At 39.5% G+C, this 19803-nt stretch overlaps 1 protein-coding gene across 4 annotated transcripts; it reads right to left on the bottom strand.

Annotated features, from left to right (window-relative positions):
- Positions 1-363: 363 nt before the first annotated feature.
- tnip1 (TNFAIP3 interacting protein 1) lies at positions 364-19122 on the bottom strand. Of its 4 annotated transcripts, none has more exons than XM_089020727.1 (18): positions 19016-19122; positions 18146-18325; positions 17023-17166; positions 16861-16946; positions 16692-16751; positions 13465-13674; positions 11728-11822; positions 10490-10691; positions 9855-9947; positions 9688-9753; positions 8142-8273; positions 7943-8071; positions 6281-6403; positions 6069-6194; positions 5911-5994; positions 5257-5472; positions 4654-4741; positions 364-3771 (listed from the first exon to the last, which is right to left on the bottom strand). In XM_089020727.1, the coding sequence occupies exons 2-18, from the start codon at positions 18294-18296 to the stop codon at positions 3656-3658; spliced, it is 2121 nt and encodes a 706-aa protein (XP_088876853.1). In that variant the 5' UTR covers positions 18297-18325; positions 19016-19122; the 3' UTR covers positions 364-3655. The 4 variants fall into 4 exon arrangements, with proteins under 4 accessions (XP_088876853.1, XP_088876870.1, XP_088876860.1 ...); XM_089020744.1 differs by having other exon boundaries at positions 5257-5382; XM_089020734.1 differs by having other exon boundaries at positions 10526-10691.
- Positions 19123-19803: the final 681 nt, after the last annotated feature.

The following is a 19803-nucleotide window of genomic DNA, read 5'->3' as shown; positions in this document are numbered from 1 at the left end:
CTTCGCGGATGGACAAGTCAAGTTTTGCATTTGACTAAAGATATCAGCCTGCACGTTTTGGGTATTTTAGATGCTATACAACATTTTTCTGATGTCAGTTAGGAAACAAAAAAAATGGTGTCGGTTGTCTTTTAAACATGATAGCTTCTATTCTCTATCACATACCTTGGTCTCTACTAAATGACTGAACATGTGCTTCTGGCATTTATAGGGCCAAAACTACCAGCAAAATATTTTCGTAGTAGTAGTAGTCATTTGAAGTGATTTCACAAATTATGGACACAACTTGACCGGAGGCGTCGGTTGTCCTTTAACCGTGTATTGAAAAAAAGAATGCGCACAAGGTAAGATAGTGACACAAAATTCAAATAAAGTCACATAAAGTGTTGTTTAATGAGATTAGGTCCATCATCATGGTGAAAAAAGAAAGGCTTGGGTGTATGTTATGTTGTGTCTGACACAAATGTCCAAAGCGACCAGTGACGTGCAGTCAGGGGAGGCAGGTGAGGCCGTGCCTCACCTGTCATCATGGAAATATCAAATGAAAAAATAAATTAAACAGTTATATTTATTTAGTGATTTGTACTTTAATGTTTTTTTATTTAACTGGATTTTTTTCTCAAAATCGCTAAATTTTCACATTTACCGTTCAAATACTAAGTAGAGACAATGACTATGCTAACTGTGCTTGCTTGCTCTGCAGTGAGACCGCATTGCTGTCCCTCTGCATATCGCTATTAAAATGTTCAAACACTTTTAGTATACGAACTAAATTTAAATTAGTTTAGCTGGTGTATATAATGTAGAGTCGCTTTACATTATAAACACTGTACAACAGTGTTTATTTTATTTTTATCAAAACTGTGCATAGGTGAGGCACACAGTTCTCCTGCCTCATGACAGGGGGCGCTGATGATTACAGAGATTCTTCTTGCGCCTCCTCGGCTGCAGAATAATAGAATTAGTGAGACTCAAGCGACAGTAAACAGTTAGCAAGTGCAACCATCCTGTCATTTTTTCGTGTTGCTTGGCCTTATTTTCAGAATGGAGGATTACATATCGAAATTGAAAGAAATAGAGATACTTTTAAAATTGAAAAAAGATAAGGAAGGTTTCTACAAAGAAGGCATTTCTTCAGAAGGAGCGGCACATGTACTTCATTTATAAGTACAGTGAGACCTCAACTTACAAACACCTTATCTTACAAACTTTTCGTCTTACAAACGTCAAATTTATGAACATTAAACCTTATAATAAGCACTATTTTCATACTACACACCCACCACGGCTGGCGGAGTGATCTTCGGCGGGAGCACACGACCGAACAGCACCAGAGGTTAAGTTACCAACAGTCCTTATGGAAGGTGACTCTTCTTCCATAAGCCATCAACGACCATCAAAAAGGTAAATAAAACTTTACTTTACAGCACAGTTTATTTCTTTAATTATAGTCCTCATTTAATGCGCCTCTCCTTCCAAACAGCAATTCCCTTTGACCATCGACCTCCAACGCCATTCCATCAAGCCATAAATGACCATCACAAATATAAATAAAGTGACTTTATGATACAATGCAGTGTATTTCTTTCATTACAATACAATAGCACATTTATTATACATAGAATAAGGTATGTTGTGTGTAGTTTTAAGGCTTATTTAGTTGAAAGTATATTTTATGGAAACCCGGGAACAGATTATTCCCATTTTAATGGTTTCCTATGGGATTTTTTTTTTGAGATACACACTTTTCGCCTTACACACTCTGTGTGGGAACCAATAAAGTTCGTAAGTTGAGGTCTCACTGTAAAGGTAACACGATAAAGTTTTTTTTAAAATTATTTTTTGCTATGCTACAGTTTATATAAAGAATGCTGACATGACATTTTAAACAAAACACGTTAACTGTTGCCAATCAAATGGTGAATAAGGTACTCTGTAGAGTTCATATGTTTGTAAATCTGACTGTGATGACATCAGCGCCTCACCAGCCATGAACCTCACCGCACGTCACTGAAAGCTACAATATATCAGGAATACATTCACAACATTAAGCAGCAGTACGGAAAGACAAATGATTCACACTTAGTCAATGCACCTATCAAAACAGCAGGTTATAAATAAATTATCAATCACAAATATGTTTTTTTTGGTATGATACGTCAAAATTCCATCAACAGCCCCCCCCCCCCAAAAAAAAAAAAAAAAAAAAAAAACATTTGGATGCAACAACCACATTTTGACCGGGTTACACGTTTCTATCAACATCAATGTACTGTGGAAGTCTTCTCAGGTCAATTGAACATTTTACTTTGTAAATTCAGTGATTGAATTCACCTACGTTTTGTCACGTTACGTTTTGTTGTTTGTTGGAATGAAAATACAGTGATACCTTGGCTTACGAACTTAATCGGTTCCCAGAAAGTGTAAGGCAAAAAGTGTATTCCAAACATTAATTCCCCATAGGAAACCATTAAAATGAGAATAATCTGTTCCCAGGTCCCCATAAAACATAATTTTCCAAATAAATAAGCCTTAAAACTACACACAACATACCTTATTTTATGTATAATAAATGGGTTATGGTATTGTAATTAAAGAAATAAACTACAGTATAATAAAGTCGTTTTATTTACCTTTGTGATAGTCGTTGATGGCTTGTTTGAATGGATAGCTTTTTGCATAAAGTGTCTCAAGGAGCTCTGGGTTGTAAATCTTAGAAGTTGTGATCTTGCAAGAGCAACAGGTGCAGGCAGACACACTGGAAATTTCATTCATAACTGGATTCCTTGCTTGTATGTTCTCTTCAAATTGTACAGATGACTTGTGTGGGTTATTTGTGGATGCTGATTGATGGGATATTTTAACCTTGCAGTCTAGACTCTGCCTTTGAACTATCAATAAAGTTGAAACGTGTCCAAATTTCACTGTGTTTTCTATACATTTTCTCACGATTTCACTTTTGTTTTTGTTCAATTTTGTTTTTTTGTTTCAAGCTCTGTCGCCTCTCTTTCGTGTGTGTGTTTCTGTTTCTGTAACCCCTCCCCCCACTCACTGCTGCGTGTGTCTCCTCCCTCCTCTACCACGGATCTTGACCAATCACATGCGGTTTTAACCGAAGACTGGGGACGGGGAATAGAGGGGGAAAAAAAGCCAGATGCCATTTCAGGAGCTCCAAGAACCGGCTCGTTCGCGAATGACATCACTCATTGTGGCGCTTCGTGTGTTTCCCGAAAAATAGTTCGTATGCCAAGGTTATATTGTCTCAAATTTAACGTTTGTAAAGTGAAATGCTTGTTAGCTAAAGCGTTCGTAAGCCGAGGTATCACTGTAGTTTTGCTCATCAAGGAAACTGTTTGCTGTAAGCATACAAATTGCCAAGTCAAATTCTTGTAGATTACAACGCAAAAATGTAATTTTCTCAAAAAAAAGTGAACAAAAGATGCAATGATTAAAAAAAAATTTGAAATTGTTCATGTTTATATTCAGAAAAGCCAAGTGTTCCACAAATAGCCTTATAAAACGCAAGTATAAACAACATTACAATAGGATATCTACAGTTCAGTAGGAAAAATGATAGATCAAATCACACCCTTCCAAAAAAAGCAAAACTAACTGATTTCATGCTACGGCCCAAGTTCCGTTATGCGCTGACACTTTAATGCTTTCCGGGATCTATATTGGGACGCTCTCTTTTTCCAAATCCTCCCCCTGCCGCTCCTGCTCCAGCTACCGCTCCTCCTCCTGCTGCTGCCGCCGCCGCCGTGGACTGCTCTGGAAAAACAGATATAAGAAATAGTACTGCCAAAAAGCTTCAGTGCATTTTCCTCCTGACAGCAATGGTGCGTTTGTGTGACTTAGCTGTCTCAGTAACATTACGCGAAGTCGACCATTGCTACCATCCATTGACAATTATCATCACAAAGGTAAATATAACGACTTTAATAAAGTACAGGTTATTTCTTTTTTTATAATGCAATAGCACATTTATTATACATAAAATAAGGTATATTTTGTGTAGTTCTAAGGCTTATTTAGTAGAAAAGTAAGTTTTATGGGGACCTGGGAACGGATTATTCTCATTTTAATGGTTTCTTATGGGAAATAAATGTTTGGAAGAAGAACTTTTCACCTTACACACATTTTCTGGGAACCAATTAAGTTTGTAAGCTGAGGTATCACTGTATATAAAAGTTTTCCAAATACAGTAAAGTCTCGTTATATCGATATCGGTTATATCGATAGTCCCGCTTATTACGATACTATTTTTATGTACGCAAGGAGAAAATTACATGCGCACAGGGTCGGATATATCGATAGTCCCGGTTATATCGATATTTTTCGAACTCCCGAGAATATCGATATAACGAGACTTTACTGTATAAGGTAATGTAATTTCCTGCAATGCAAAGTACTGCTACTCCTCTCTTTTTAGTATCTTCAGAATTGTTGGTTTCATTCCCTATTTTTTCCTTTTGACATTTGTTAAAAGACCACTGGTAACACACGGTAACCACAGTTTGTGAGTGCTCTCCTGATATGTTATTATTACTTATTTTCTGACAAGTTATGAAACAAACTCGCAACTGAATCTTAATGTATTTACATTTGCGGATTGGATGCGCATTTAGTTACAGTTGTGCTCCACTGTTTTACCTGGATTTTCTGGCGCTGGTCGTGAACTTTCCCCCACCGCTCTGGGTCCTCTGGGCTGTAGAAATGACGAGGACTGCCAAGGAAAACCCTGGAAGACAACGACATCTCATTCAAGCGACTATATATATAGGAAAAAAAAAGTTTACCGCAAACAAGTAGTCCAAAATGTCTTTTGTCGTAATGTAGTAACAGTCTGCAGAGCCTCGTCACTAAGTACTATTTAAAGGACAACCGACGTCACTTTTTTGTTTCCTAACTGACATCAGAAAAACGTTTTATAGCATCTAAAATACCCAAACCACGCAGTATGATATTTTTAGTCAAATGCAAAACATCAATAAAAATGACTTAAAGTGTCTAAAAAGTACTTCAATTTGAAACCGGAAGTGGCCAGTTTCAGAAGGTCCCGCCCCCATGTTCGTGGTGTCACGGCAAGACGTCTACAAGGCGCACCTGCGTATAAGGCGCAGCGTCATCTTTTGAAGAAAATCAAGGCTTTTGGGTGCGCCTTACACACCAGAAAATATGGTAAATCCGTCATTTCAAGGAGAGAGCCTGGTTCTGTCAGTGAGACAGACGTAGGGACCCTTTGAGGACCCTTACCGACGTAACAGGCTGGAAGTCTCTTATGGGGGGCGGAGCTGTGGCGGTTGCTGCCGTGGCACCTCCTGCATTAGGCATCCGGGGATGGAAGTGCGCGGGCCAGCCGTCAATGCCCTGCGGTGCCACCTGCACAAAGGGACCACAGTAGGGGGGGCTCAGCGGGCCGTTCACTGAGCCCGACGTGGGGTCTGAGGTACGTCTTTCCTGCTGCTGCCCCTACGAGGGATCACAAGTACACATGTGATCCCCATGATCAGTGCACGGATGTGAAAACGGAGCGAGCGCAAGACGTGGGCCTCGGTTAAGGCGTGGCTAACCGCTGACCCCCCCTGCCCGGATGCACTGACAAACATGAGAAGTGGAGTCAGGCTCTTAAGATGAGAGTGACTTCCGACTGGTCGCAACTGGGCACTAAGTTTGTAGGCATAAAATCCGCTATCCTGTGCAAGCTTTTTCCATGCACACCGAAACGGTTACATTTGTTTGTAACCTCTCTCCCCCGGCAAATTGGCATTTTCGTGTTTATTATGTTTGTTAAAAGTAATTATAAGTGCCTTGCACGCTGGGTCCGAAAGGACAGTAATTTCACCTGTGTTGTATGTCATGCATATTAGCGTATTTGACAATAAAGCTGACTTTGACTTTACACGCTACCTGCTTGTGATGCTGCATCTGAAGTCTTTCCAGTTTGCATCGCTCCGTGTGCTCTCGCTGACATTCGTTCTGCGCCTGATGCAGCTGTAGGACACACAAAGGACGCACCAAATCAGGCGGTCAACTCTCATTCAAGAAGTCATCATGGAGTCTCTTACCTGATTGGTCAAATTGGTAATCTGAATCTGGAGTCGCTCCACCTGCCGCCTCAGGTCTTCTTTTTCTTCATTCATTCGTTCCCTGTCACTGCGTTCTTTTCTGAAGTCTTCTTCAAAAATTTTCACCTGGTTTATACCGGAATTACAGTGGATGAGGAGTTGAGTGCATAACTGCAGCAACATTTTATTTTGAAATGCTTTTTTTGTCCGACCTGTTCTTTTAGAACAGCAATTTGGGTGAGTAGTTCTTGCTTCTTCAGGTTATTGGCAGCATCCTGGCCAGGTTGTTGTTGCGAGGATGATGGAGCATGTAAATTTAAGGCGTCTTCTAATGCCTGGGAAAATGAAAACATCATTTTTTTCCCCGTTTGTAAAATTCACACTCGGGTTAAACAATTTACCAAATTCAAATTGACATTGGAATGTTTTGGAATACAAACGTTCAAAAATGCAAAGGCTGCAATATGGAGGACAAAAACAAGTGTTTCATTTCTATCTGCTGGTAGGCTTTATTTGTTACAGACCCTCCCCAACTTACGAACGAGATATGTTCCGAACGGTCGTTCGTAAGGTGAATTTGATACGAGACACAGATGATCCCCTACGTACAAACATTCGAGTTAGGAACAACGGGGTACATACGAACATTTTTGTAGTAACATATGGAGTACTCTCTCCAGTTGTACATGTACATATCTTTATCGAGCATATATTTTATTAAAAGTTTATTTTTCAGTACAAACCAATACAGGTTACTTATACATGCGTTAAACGTATCTATATAAACCTTAAACATACTTACATAAGCCTTAAAACATACATTCCATACAAAATATAGCACTGAAGCAACTTCCGAGCGAATTCAGCTTATGACCAATTTCAACTTACGAACAAATTCACCTTACGAACGACCGTTCGGAACGTATCTCGTTCTTAAATTGGGGAGCGTTTGTACCTTCCGAACTGTCAATCGTAAGGTGAATCCGTTCATAAGTTGCTTCAGTGCTATATTTTGCATGGAATGTATGTTTAAGGCTTATATAAGTATGTTTACGGTTTGTATAAGTAACCTGTATTGGTCTGTAGTGAGAAAAAAAAAATCATAAAATATATGCTCTATAAAGATATGTACATGTACAACTGGAGAGAATACTACATGTTACTACAAGAATGTTTGTATATTCCGTTGTTCGTAACTTGAATGTTCGTAAGGAGGGGCGTGTTTATTTACAGAGCGTGCATAGGATGACCCTCAAAATAATGGCCTCAGTCGTATTTTAACCCCCCAAAAAATATAGTTTTTTTGCTGTAAATGGCTGCTACCATCAGCTCCAGATTTGCTCAATAGATTAAATCCATCTCGAAATGAAACGATGAAATCAATAAATCGGTCAGTATGTGGTTCCGTTTTTCATGTTTTCTAAAAAAAGACCTGAACTATTATTTTCTTCTATATTTATTTTTATAGTCCCTAAATAAGTCCATGAAACCAAATTGTTCATGACTTGCAATGTTTACGCTTCATTTGTTGGGTAGACTCTTCTCAAGTTGTCTCAATTAAAAGACTGCAACTGAAAGTCAAACTGTTTTGTAAATTGACTCGAATTGAAGTGCACAAATTGTCTCTCATATGAATTTGTGGTTTGTTAGCCTTTATTTTAGCATAATTGTCAAAACCAAAGCATTTACATGTTATAAATCAGATATTATTTTAAAACAGATTAATTTACTGCTTGCATTTGTTAAAAAAAAATGTGAAGAGGACCGTGAAAAACGAATTGTATATTGCGGGATTAATTGGATTAAAATTCAAAATTATTGAGCCCCAAAAAACTTCCAGACGACCCTTTTTGATGTCCCTTGCACTGACTGACCCTGTTGAGACGTTGAATTTCTTTCTCCTGGTACTCCCGTTGTTTGCTGAGAGGCAAAAGCTGGTCCTGCAAGTAGCGAACCTTCTGTTTCAACTCCGTCGTCTCCGTGTTAAGACACTCCTTCTCACCCTGAAACAACAGTTTGTCAAAATAAGCGTCCTCTTATTTGAATTTGCATTTTGAAACCAATTCTGCTCACCTGTACATTTTCAATTTTGGACTTTGCCAGCAGCAGTTTTTTGTCGTAGTCGCGCTGCCTTTGCTCTCGCTCCGCTTCCAGTTCAAGCACGGTTTTCTGAGAATCGGCTAGCCTCTGCCTGAGGTCGGTGATCTGCATTGTTTAAGTGAAAAGCATTTTCAGGGACTGTCATAATATCCACAGGGATGCATCTGGGAAATTAAAAAGGGTGCCCTTGTGTCTGAAAAGGGGGCCAAATTCTAAAATCAATGGGCCCGATTTAACTACAATGCCAAAGTATACAAACCTGATTCAAATAAACCAAAATACATTCATTGGAGCACAATATTTCTAAATTGCAAATTAAAAAAAACTATTTGACTAAAAAAAAATTCTCAAAAATAGACTTCATCAACATCGCAGGGATAATACTAGCGGGCCTCATTCTGCAGTACATAAGCACGTAAAAGCTAGCAATCACTCATTTGACGACAATGGGGTTAAAATCTTAGCAAAAGAAAATTGATGGTTTGAAAGGGGAGTAAAAGAAGCTACTTACATAAAAAAAAGCAAAAACCCTTCACTAAATCGCCATGTTGGGGTGAGGTTCAATTTGGATCGTTCCTACAACCAACTTCTTAGGCAACATAGGCTTAGTTATGTGGATGAGCGTTCCTGACTAACGACTGGCCTGAATGTAGTCAGGAATGTAGGAGCAATCGGTGGGGCCGTAGGGAGTGGTCCTCTGCTCCCCCCAACCTGAGAGTAGGGACCTATCTTAGCAGTGTGCGGCGCCGCCATGTCTGGACATTAGGGATATACAGTAAAGTCTCGTTATATCGATATCGGATATATCGATAGTCCCGGTTATATCGATGCTATTTCTGTGCACGCACAGAGACAATTACATGCAAACAGGGTCGGATATATCGATAGTCCCGGTTATATCGATATTTTTTCGGACTCCCTTGAATATCGATATAACGAGACTTTACTGTATATATATAGGGCCGATACTACCAGCAAGACTTTAGTTCGCTGAAGAAGCATCTTGGATAAGAAGCGAAATGTCCGACACCTTTGTTTGTGAAATCGCAGGATGCAGATTGACGCAAATGGATGTGGAACAATGATAGTATGTTGGTACAAAGAAGCGGCAAGTTTGTTTGTGATTGAAGGTGTGATCATAGCATGTGCCTGTGCGCGAACGTATGTGTGTGTTCCCACCACTGATTGCACCATAACAGCAGATCCAACAGTGGTTAAGGGGAATTCTCACTGAGAGCTCATGTGGTAAGTATGCTCAGATATGCAAGCTCTTGCAAGACTCCGTATTTTCCATTCAACAGCGCACAGCCAAAAGCTGCAACAACGCAATTTGTCGTTTCAAAAGGACTATGGTAAACAAATCAATATTTTGTAATTAGGGCATAAAGGCGAATTTTAGTGTGTTACTACTTGGGCTGTGGTAAAATGAAAATGGACGTGCTGTTACAGGCTCCAACTTGAGGGCACAGTAATGTTTCATTTCACTCTCATAGTACGTATTCTGAAGTCATGACTGCACCTTCTGTTCAAACTGGGACTTCATTGAGTTCCACTGAACGTCCCACTGCTTATTCACCTCCAGTACCTGTGTAGAAACATGAGGCAAAACAAATGGTCATATAAGAAAGTCATTGAATGCACTATCAAATAGTACGACTGGTATCAAGAAGAGGAAAAAAAACGTACATCTTTTCTTTGCTTCTCGAGGAGCTTTATCTTCTTTTCATAAACGTCAACGTCACATGGTTTGTTTGGACTTTTTTCGGCGGCTTTTCCGCTCTGGAGACACACCGAACATTCTTACATTACATACAGTACACCACTGACAGAGAATAGAAGTTATCATATTCAAAATGTTTATTCTGTTGTATGCTTAGTTGGCTGAACACAAGGCCCGCAATGTAAGCACAGAAAATCTGCGGTCAATCTGAGGTGAATAGACACAGCCTGTTAAACTGTCATCTTCATGTAGGAGATCTGGCCTTGGAGACTAATTGACGACGATGTAAACTCCTTCACAGGAAGAGACCATTAGCCAGGTTACAAATCTATCAATTCATGGAAAGACAACCCTTTAAAATGACTATGTTCTATTGGTTTATGGATGTTGGTGCATGTACCAAGGGACATCCAGTGGCGTGGTATTCAAATCAAGAAGAATGTGTTTTACTAATATATCACTTAAATAGGCATATATGCTCAATAAATAGTTTGGCAGAGGGCTGTAGACGTTAGGCGTCGGTCAAAGAAGCGCACACAAAGTGGCTTCATGCAATTTCAAAGGAAGAAAAAATACAGCTTGATTATTTCATTTTAGCTACCTTCCGAGGGGTAGAGGCTTCGATCTTCGATCTCACCGTGGTACATTCCTCTTTAACCGTCTCATCTTTGGTGTTGGGAGCTTCAGTGTCAGACGCTGCCGCAGATGACGATGATGACGATGAGCCTGCAGCTGCCGCTGCTAATGTTGACGCCGCTGCTGCGCCACCTGTCACAAGTTCCTTCAACTTCTGATTTTCCTGCCTGACAGCACCAGCAGAATGAACATTTTATTGAGCAGGACCTGCTAACAATATCTGTCAAGAAAGGCCTTAATGTCAAAGGGCAGTTCAACACCATCATTAACCCATTCACTGCCAGACGATGAACAAAAATGTGTCGACTCCAGTGCCAGGGTTTTTGTCATTGTGACTCAAATTCCAGAACCCACAGAATATTGAGTTTTAGGACTACATCAACATTCAATACAGCGTTAGAAACCTTAGACTCTCTTATTGCATCAGTAAAAAAACATAACTCTGAATGTATAAGGGTCTGGAATTATCCGAGTCTGAAATGGGGGTGGCTGTACAAATTACAATTCAATACCTACATAATACCTTGAGAATTATTTTCATCATTGATTTTTAAAATGACGATGAGTTAAAGGACAACTGACGTCACTTTTTTGTTTTTTAACTGACACACAGGCTGATAAATTCCTTATATGGAGCTTGGACACCCTCTTCTGGCGACTTTTGGGTGCAACATGGTTCTCAGACCAAACATGTACAGCAAAATACATTGACGTGATGGAAGGACTGCTACAATGTGTCATTTTTCGGTTAGGGGGCGGTCCTTTCGTGACGTCACGTACGGACTCGTCACCAACTCAAAAACAAGACTTCCTGAATATTCAGAGCGAGTCTTAAAACGTAAAATATAGCTATATGCGGTGGAATCTTATTAAAAACGCTCAGTAGAAGTCATTTGAAGTCATTTTATAAATTAAGGACACAACTTGTCCGGAGACGTCGGTTGTCTTTTAAGGCCAGTGTATGAAAGAAAATTACCAAGAATCAAATCAGGGATGGGTTTGTGTGTAAAGGCAAAAGGATAAATACAGTAAAGTCTCGTTATATCGATATTCAAGGGAGTCCGAAAAAATATCGATATAACCGAGACTATCGATATATCCGACCCTGTTTGCATGTAATTTTATCCGTGCGTGCATAGAAATAGTATCGATATAACCGGGACTATCGATATAACGAGACTTTACTGTAAATAAAAATATTACCTCAGCTGTTCCAAGTCTCGATTCCTGATATGATGATCCTCTTCCATTTTCTTCCGCAGCTCATTGTTCTCCTCTCTGAGCTGTTCACAGAGAGTCTGCATGAAAAAAAGAGCTTACATTCAGTGTAAATAAATTTGATGTCATCTCATTGCCAACACTCTAAGAGATGGCTGTTTCGGTGAATGGGAACAGAATAAAGAAATGCCACCTAGTCTTATAAAGTACATATAAGTGCAAACACCAACCTTCCTATGTGACGTGGAATTTCTTTTTTTACCTCTCTAATTTGCATAGCCAAGCTAAATCCATTGTGCAATCATAAAAAAAGCAAACGGTGTAGAACTGCAGTATGAAGCACTGAAAAAAAAATTACAGGATGAATCTTGCCACAAGAAAAAAAAATATGGAATCAGCCAATCTAATAGTTTTGACTATCTGTCCCAAAAATGTATTCACAAAAGAAAAAGACATCCTAAGTAAGGCGAAACAGTTATGGGTTTCAAATTCAAATTAATATATAGCAATGTAGGAGAATTATAACGCACATGTTCAGATTTGGGAAATGTGTTTAATTTTAGTCGGTTGGTCGTTTTTTTCTCTCAATAGTCTACATATAGTTTACATGTTTACCCATTTCAGTTTCATGAAACATTCAAAAGTTAAAGTTATAAAGCCACAGATTAGTTTGCAGTATTCTTGTAACTTGTCATTTACAATGCATTGGCTTATATTTATGGATGGTAGAATTTTGTGTAGTTGTGTCAGAGATGTTTGTTGGGACACTGTGAACAAAGGCTCGAACACAGGAAGATTATCTTTTACTGCCGGCAGGGGAAGTAGCAATTCATGACCGACGGCCAACTTCTGCAGCCAAGCTATTTATTGAGACTACATGCAAATTTCAGTGAGACATTAGTAAAGCAAGTCTTCTTGATTTGAATATCACGCCCCTGGACGTGCCAAGCACCAACAACACAACATAGACATTTTAATTGGTTGTCCTTTCCATAAACTGATAGCTTTGTAACCTGGCTAACGACCTCTTCCTGTGAAGGAGTTTACCAAGTCTTAAATTAGTCTCAGGACAGATCGACCCCAGATTTCCTGTGCTTCCATTGTAGGCCTTCGAAGCATGAAACTTTTAAATATGATAATTCTATTCTGTCTATTCTCTATCAAGTTGCCACATTCAGCACTGAAAACACAGCAAATATTTCAGGAACAACTCTAACTGAAGTATTTCACGTGAATTAATGCTTGATTTGCCTATGATTAACCTATCAAACTAATTTTATTGGATTTTAAAGTAACCGTGCTGTCCTCGTCTTTCGCCAAAATGCCAAACAAAGAAAAATCCATGAGGATCACAAAGGATGGTTAAAACGTTACAGACATCATAGGCAAATGCCGCAGAGGGTGTTGCATCTAAGGAGCAATTTGTTTGAATGTTGACGATTAAACTCCTCACCCTTTATAGACAGGTGACATCCTGTCTTTTGTTTTGGCTTTAATTCGTACCTTAGAAAGCAGAAAACTGTCAGATATACTCTTGCCATGTTGGTGCCATTTAAAACAGGATTTCCAAACCAATCAAACGTTTCCAGTGAGAATATGAGCCACATTTTTTTTTCTTGAAGCTTAATGTTGGTGCTCGCTCAGCATGCAAATTCTCATCTTTGACACAAAAAAAAACACCTGTATTTATGATACTTGTCCCAATTCAAACCGGTCACATACCTGTAGGAGGGATGTTCTCAGTTCATTCTTTTGGACCTTCGAGGAAAGATGGTGAAATTCGACAGCCATTCGACCCAGATGAGCTAAAAGCTGGTTTGGATTGGACTCTTCTGCGAATATGCTGAAGGAACTTTCCAATTTCCTCAGCTGGCTGGCTAGCTCGACGTTCTCCTGAGGCAAGTGAGGGACGACTCCTATTGCAGACCGGGCCTGAAATTAAACACATCTACCCTGTTAACAGTTAGTCAATCAAACTTGTCTTTCAAGGTGAATCAGTATGTATAATAATAATCATCATTATCATCATAACAACAACAACAATAATCGGATTGGATTTGCCTTTATTAGTCTCACAGTGGAGAAATTTACATTTCACAGCAGCAAAGTGATGAAAGGAATGAAAGTAGAAAAACAAAATACATGAGCTGCTGGAAAGGCAGCCACTCTCCCGGCGCCGTCTTGAAGTCAAAAGAACAAAAAAAAAACTAAATAACAAATAATATGACAGCATAGAGACAATATGACAAAACACAGACACAGAGAGACATTCATTCTTCAGGACTTGCTGTACCCTCTTTGTGATGACATGAAGCAGTTCTAGATGAAAGAGGAGAGGATCAAAGCGTCTTTCCACCAGTGGATCAGGGACATCATGGTGGAATGTGCACGTCGACTACAAGCTAAATGTTGAAAACAAACACGCAGCTGTAGCATCCATTGACAAAAAGAGATTGTCTCACATCTCCTGTCCCACATAAATCTGCTTCAATTCCAAGCCGCAACGGTTCCACATACGCATCCGCGCTCCACATCCATCCAGCCGCAGACTGTCCAACAGCACTGACCTTTCCGCTAAACAAAGCGGGGCTGTGAAGATGCTGCCCATTACAGGCGCAAAAAAAGCACAATGGCCCCTTTGGTGTCCAGCGATGGCAGTCGAATGGCACCGACATTCCTCCCATTCAAAAACAGTACTGGCATATTCATGCTGCCGAAAAGGCGCAACCGCTCAGCACAGTCTCCTCCTTGATGAATGTCGTGGTCAAAAATGCTGAAAAACAATCTGTATCCGTTCCACAAAGTGACAAAAGAAAACACAAAACAAGACAAAAAAAAGCAAGGCTCATGAGAGCACTTGCTGAGGCTGCCTACTCGGGTGCCATCTTGTACTAATAATAATAATCATAATAATAATACAGACGCTCCCCAACTTACGAACATTCGAGTTACAAATAACGGTACATACGAACATTTTGCAGGTACAGTATGTCGAAAAATGAAGATGGACAGAGATCTCTAAGTTAGATTTTGTATTGAGCGCCTTTTTCGGGCCGTGCTATCTTACGATTGGCTGCGTACTGTGCCTCCCAGACACATTAGAGGTTTCAAATGCTAGATGTTTACGCGACGGACACCAAGGCTGACCAATAGCCGCCTGGATGTATGCTGAAGATTGGGCGGGGAGGAAATCCCTCTTTCCAGTTAACGCTCCAGGAGGATGCAATGCACATTAAAAAGTAATGGCTGCTGGCACGTAATTACTGAATTACGTGCCAGCAGCATCAATAATGGCTTACTGAAGACCCAAGGATATATGGCGTCGTACGACAGTAGGTGTGAATTTATTTTGACTGTCGGAGTGTCTGCGTTTTATGCTTCGCCATTCAGTATTTAACTTAAACATACATTCCATACAAAATATAGCACTGAAGGCAACTTACGATCAAATTCACCTTACGAATGAGCGTTCGGAACATATCCCATTTATTAAGGTGGGAAGTGTCTGGACATTTTATTTCGAAGGGCCTTTCAAAACTCTCAAGGACACTTTACAGTCAGGGGATAAGATTGTTTAAAAATTATCACACTGTAGGAATCATTGTGCTACAACTTTGGTTAAACCAGTGGAGCTAGCCTGGGAGAAAAAAAACAGATAATGGAAGATGACCAGAGATAGTGACTTACAATCGAACCACAAATACACAGATCACATGTGGTCGTCTGTTTTTTTTTCCAAATACGACCACATTGACATTCAATAGTACAGTGATACCTCGGTTTACGAACCCCTTGGCTCACGAACTTTTCGGTTAACGAACGTTAAATTTATGACAATTTTACCTTGGCATACGAACTATTTTTCGGGATCCACACGGAGCTGCTACAATGAGTGATGTGTCGTCCGCGAACAAGCCCGTTCTCCTAACAATAAAATGGCAGCCGGCTTGTTTTGGTCCTCAATTCCCCGCCCCCAGTCGTCGTTTTAAAGCCACGTGATTGGTCAAGAACGCAGCAGTGAGGGGAGGTGGTTTAGACATTCAAGAGACAGGCAGACGACAGAGGGAGAGTGACAAAATGGATAGAAAACAGTGACATTTGGACTCGTTTCAACATTGAGAGTTCAAAGGCAAAGTGTAGACTGCAAGGTTAAAATTCCCATTAATCAGGCTCCACAAATAACCTGCACAAGCCATCTGTACATTTGATGCAAAAAGCTATCAACCCAGCTAAACAGAACACAATTGATGAGGAACTAGGTCAAATTATCGCAGAGAAAGCACCTACAAGGGATCATTCCTCAAGATGGTGAAAGAAGGCTACTTTCCTCATCAAGTGTTTAATGCTGATGAAACCGGCCACTCCATTCCACCAAGCCATCAACGACCATCACAAAGGTAAATAAAACCACTTTATTGTACAGTACAGTTTATTTCTTTAATTATAATACCACAGTACATTTATTATACATAAAATAAGGTACATTTTGTGTAGTTTTAAGGCTTAGAAAATTAGAAAGTAGAACATTGTTTTATGGGGACCTGGGAACGGATTATTCTCACTTTAATGGTTTCCTATGGGAAATTAATTTTTGGGATACACACTGTTCGCCTTACACACTCTGTCTGGCAACCAATTAAGTTCGTAAGCCAAGGTATCACTGTATTCTGGTCCAGTATCTAATGACTGCATTCCTTAGGATACAACATGTGACTGAATCATGTGTGATTCATGTCAATCATGATCGTTGGACTTTCCCTGGTTGACTCAGACCTAAAACTGCCAGGATTGAATGACTTATCAGGTTACTTCACCAGGACAGGTTTCTATTCTTGGAAAAATTGATATTTCGAAAGGGATGTAAGTATAGCGTAAAGTAGATGACACATTTATCGGAGCTTTAAATTCTACTCCTAAAATGGAAGCGTCAAAGAAAGAGTGGTACATACAGTCAAGGCATCTGACGTCCTCCTTTCCATATTGACCGCTTCGAACTCTGATAAGGCGTCCTGTCAAAAAGTCATCGCGTTAGGTAACACTGGCCGACGCACCCCATCAATAAAAAACTCCCACCGGTCGAAATGTAACGTTGCAACGGTCACAAAAGTTCACACTTACGTTAAGTCTGTTGGCTTGCATGGCCCTTGCTAAACAGCTTGCATCTGCTTCTTTCGGCTCAGCGGTGGGATGCAAACAATGTTTACCTTAGCAAAGGGGAACACCATTGTTGTGTAAAAATAGCTATAGTCATCCACAAATGTGAAAATAAATGACACCTACTTTGCGTTTCCGTCTGAGCATGTACACCCGCGCACAGACTGGCAGCAAAACTGGAGGATTTGAGGGCTTCGTTGTCTCTCACAAGTTCCTCGACGCGTTGACGAAGCCTCGACGCTTCTAATTGAGACTCTTCGAGTAAGTCGCCTGGTAGAGAGATGGTTGCTTAGTTTTCAATAAAGGGACATTGCAGCCAGCTTTGAAGTATGTCACAGTGAGTAATGACTAGAATATGATGCTTTGAAGACAAGGAACACTCCTAACATGAGTCACAAATTAGTCACAAACTAGCCGTGTTCAGGTTTTGCTGCATTTTTTTTACGTGCTGCATATCAGTCGCTCCATCATTTCAACATGAGATAATCTGTTCAAATAGTTCTGAAGAGGAAAGCATAAATGTTTGCAATCGATTAAAGAATTTATTTGGGCCATTTTGAGGCAACATTGGGGGAAAATCTCTCACCCAAAAAGTCCTCCCATATCTATTCGAGCCGTCAATGACACCAATGTAGCGTCCCAGAAAATGCACAAGATGGCGCCCAAGCTCCGTTGGAAATGGCCTGATTTGTCTGCTGGGAATTTGTGTCAAGTAGTATCAAATAGTAGTCTTGGTGCAACACACACCGATTCACCATCGCGTTATTTATGTGTTTTCCTTCTAATTTCGCCATCAACACGGATCAACACGAAGTTTTCAGACCAAACAAAGTAAAGTACTGTACTGCAAAATGCATTGTGTGTCGCTTTCTCGGTCAGTGACGATACCTACCGTGATGTCACGTTAGGTATCGTCACCAACTCAAAAACAAGACTTGCTGAATATTCAGCGCGAGTCTTAAAACGTAAAATATAGCTATATGCCATGGAATCTTTGTAAAATACGCTCAGTAGAATTCATTTGAAGTGATTTTACAAATTATGGACACAACTTGTCCAGAGGCGTCAGTTGTCCTTTAAGGCTAAATTAGTCAGCACTGTCTGGATTTAAACGAGTAAAGAAATAACTTAAATCAGTTGTTAAAAAAAGCGCTAATTGTAAATATTCAATTAATTTGAATGGCCCATCCAAGTACAGCAGATATCAATGAGCAGTAGACATCCATAGTAGATACTTATAGAACCTTACCGAGGCTCTTAAGACCTTTCATCCTCTCTCTCAGCATGCTATTCTCCTCCAGGAGCTGTCGATAGCTGCTTCCTCCTGCAGCTTCATCCCTGGACTTGACATCACTCCCACCCGGATCGTAAATGCGGTACGGTCCTTTTCCTTCCATCATTGTTCACTTGCTAAACATGATCTTCCAAACTTAAAAGAGATAGATTAAAAAAAAGTATTTAAATAATAACTCAATGTGTACAGAGTAGAATAAATGACTAAATAAAACAACGTTTGTCCATTCCTTTGGCATAAAATACACGAGTGGATTAATTCACTTTTTGTGTGTGACTGTTATGTATAATCACGATGAAAAACAATGTACAAAAATGTTGTTCATTGCAACTGGGGCAACTTTAAAGGCATTGGGAGCAGTATTTTTAGTTATCATTGATATATACTTTTGAAATTGTTTGCACTACAGTATTTACATTACGCAATGCGAAGGTAGCACTGTAAGCATTGTTTCTTAATACAAAGGAGCACAACAGCATTCACGGCGAAGGATATTGACTACAAAAATACCTACTTCTATATTATACAAATAGCTCCAAAAGAACATACCCCAAAGAGTCCCGAAACAGAATAACTAAGTGATAGCGACGTTGGTTGTTAAAGAAGGCTATTGTTAGTTTTCGTTGTTGTCATGCAAATGTAGCAACATTTAGCTATCGGCTAGCTAACGCTAGATAACAATGGGAGACAGGAAGCAGATAGCTATCGTTTTGTTTCTAAATCCCTCAACACATACTCTTTTGCCCTAGTACTCCGTTCGTCAGAAAGCGTAGGGATAACCGACAAAAAGCACAAAATAAAGCGATGTCATTAGACTGAATATACCTTTCCGCTAGCAGCGGCCTCCCGTTCCTGTACTTAGACATCTACTGCGGAAGTGGTTTGTTGCTCGCTGCCGTAACATGGGAAATTCCACCTTGCAACGTTTGATGTAAACAGCGGTGATAGACAGTCAAAGCGACCAATCAGTGAGCATAAAGGTGGAGCCAACTAGCCTTCGGTTGTAATACTAATAATACTAATACTAATACTAATACTAATACTAATAATACTAATAATACTACTAATAATAATACTATTAATACTACTACTACTACTACTACTACTAATAATAATAATACGTAATAATAATAATGATAATCTTTTCCTTTAGGCTTTTCCCTTCAAGGTGTCGCCACAGCAAATCAGTGTCCTCCATCTTTAGAGGTTTGATCCGCATGTAATAATAATAATAATAATAATAATAATAATAATAATAATAATAATAATAATACATTTCATTTACAAGCGCCTTTCAAAGCACTGAATGGGACTTCACAATTAAAAGAACAATAAACAACAGAACAATAATAATAATAAAAATAATAATAATAATAATAATAATAATAATAATAATAATAATAATTATCATTATTATTATTATACATTTCATTCATAAGCGCCTTTGAAAACTTTCAAGGTCACTTTACAATCACAGGATAAGTTTTTCTGCGGGTGAGCAGCGGCAGCCAGACACACCACCTTTCGCTCAACCCGGAAGTAAGTCAAGTAGAATAGTAAGAAAAAGAGCATAGCTAATAGCCAGCCAGCCAGCCAGATAGCGATTGCGAGAT

The sequence above is a fragment of the Hippocampus bargibanti genome, linkage group LG02, assembly GCF_051943395.1.
Source record: "Hippocampus bargibanti isolate YZ-2025 linkage group LG02, ASM5194339v1, whole genome shotgun sequence".
In the NCBI taxonomy this organism is placed as follows: domain Eukaryota; kingdom Metazoa; phylum Chordata; class Actinopteri; order Syngnathiformes; family Syngnathidae; genus Hippocampus; species Hippocampus bargibanti.
The sequence above is the reverse complement of the archived record's forward strand: the minus strand, read 5'-3'. Positions and strand labels throughout refer to the sequence as shown.

Excerpts from the sequence above, each read along its gene's own strand:
- tnip1 (XM_089020727.1), bottom strand. The coding sequence starts at position 18,296 with ATGATGGAAGGAAAAGGACCGTACCGCATTTACGATCCGGGTGGGAGT. Across the intron at positions 8,274-9,687 it reads AGTCCCAGTTTGAACAGAAG|ATCACCGACCTCAGGCAGAG; the intron begins GTGCAGTCATGA and ends TAAACAATGCAG. Across the intron at positions 6,404-7,942 it reads AAATTCAACGTCTCAACAGG|GCATTAGAAGACGCCTTAAA; the intron begins GTCAGTCAGTGC and ends TCATTTTCCCAG.